The sequence below is a fragment of the Trichechus manatus genome, unplaced genomic scaffold (assembly GCF_000243295.1).
Source record: "Trichechus manatus latirostris isolate Lorelei unplaced genomic scaffold, TriManLat1.0 scaffold00092, whole genome shotgun sequence".
NCBI classification, from domain to species: domain Eukaryota; kingdom Metazoa; phylum Chordata; class Mammalia; order Sirenia; family Trichechidae; genus Trichechus; species Trichechus manatus.
In genome coordinates this window covers 4,845,250-4,846,509 of record NW_004444028.1, presented here as the reverse complement: position 1 = coordinate 4,846,509, position 1,260 = coordinate 4,845,250, and the positions used below count along the sequence as shown (strand labels likewise).

Below are 1,260 nucleotides of genomic sequence, written 5' to 3'. Positions count from 1 at the left end.
TATAAATAATTTCCTTGGTAATCCTATCTGTTTCATTTCACGCACTAAAAACATACTATTCTGAGGAGCCCACAGGCTTCACCAGGCTGCCGAAGGGGCTCCTGGCACACAAAGAGGTTTAGAACATCTGCCTTAGGACAAATGTGACCTGGGAATACATTGGGGTAGGACTTGGGAAGCTGAAGCTCAGTCCTTCCTCCCTGCCTGGGCTGCTGGTCTGACGAGACCTCTGACTCTCTCAGTCCCGGCTGCCTGGGTGGGCCCAGCAGCCTTCCCTCCCTTCCTTCTCTTGCAGATCCTGCTCTTCTATAGGAAGCACATTCTCAGTGGAGGCTCCCTTCAGCTAGACAGCCTGTCTTTTTACAGACTGATGCTCACATCAGAGATACCCAGGGCACGTCAGCCCTGTGAAGTAGCCTCCTGGCATGCCACCCAGGACAAATCCAGTTGAGAATGGATGAGGGTAAGCTGGAGTCCCTGGGTGATACAAACGGTTAATGTGTCCGGCTGCTAACTGAGAAGTTGGCAGTTTGAGTCCACCCAGAGGTGTCTGGGAAGAAAAGCTTGGCAATCTACTTCTGAAAAATCAGCCGTGAAAACCCCGCGGAGCACAGTTCTCCTCTGACACGCATGGGGGTCTCCATGAGTTGGCATTCACTCAGTGGCAACCTGTTTGGTTTGGTTTCTGGAGATTAAGCTAGAGTACTGTGTTCAAGTATGGAGATCTCTAGAAGAGAATGGACTGGTAAATATGTCTGCAGGCTGCAGTGCTGTCAGAGGCTAAACTACACAGCAGTAATTGGCAGTCACGGTGACTGTGGAGGAGCCCCAGCAGGATAGGTGGACTGTTGTGAAATCAGTTTTCCCTTTAACTGGGTTCTGCACTGCCATTCCCATAAATATGGCAGCCAGCTGAGGTCAGTGACAGATTCCCTTTCTAGAGCCCTTACTTCTTCCCCTCTGAGCATCTGGCTGAACCCAGAGTAGAAATGATGGGTTAGGAGGTTGGACAAAGAGGCCTTGTGGTGGGAATGCCGAGCCCAGTGTGTGCGCAAATCTTGTCCCCAGGGACAAGGTGCAGCTCTGGGGATGGCCAGCAGATGTCGCTAGGGCACTGGCCTCGCTGGAGGGTCTCGGATTACAGGGACCAATAACTCAACACGTAGCCACTAAAGCTCCTTCCACCAGCCCTCCCCAAGAGCTGCAGCCAAGCTGCAAAGGGGCCACCTTGTCTCCCTTTCTCTCTCTTCAACCCTCTGC

At 52.3% G+C, this 1,260-nt stretch overlaps 1 protein-coding gene across 1 annotated transcript in view; it reads right to left on the bottom strand.

Moving 5' to 3' along the window:
* Nucleotides 1-55: 55 nt before the first annotated feature.
* LOC101351610 (diacylglycerol kinase gamma) overlaps nt 56-1,260 on the bottom strand; it is a 123,312-nt gene continuing 122,107 nt past the window's right edge. Inside the window, exon 16 of the mRNA XM_023736846.1 lies at nt 56-101. Coding sequence (XP_023592614.1) covers nt 56-101 — 46 coding nt within the window. The remainder of the gene's footprint in view (nt 102-1,260) is intronic.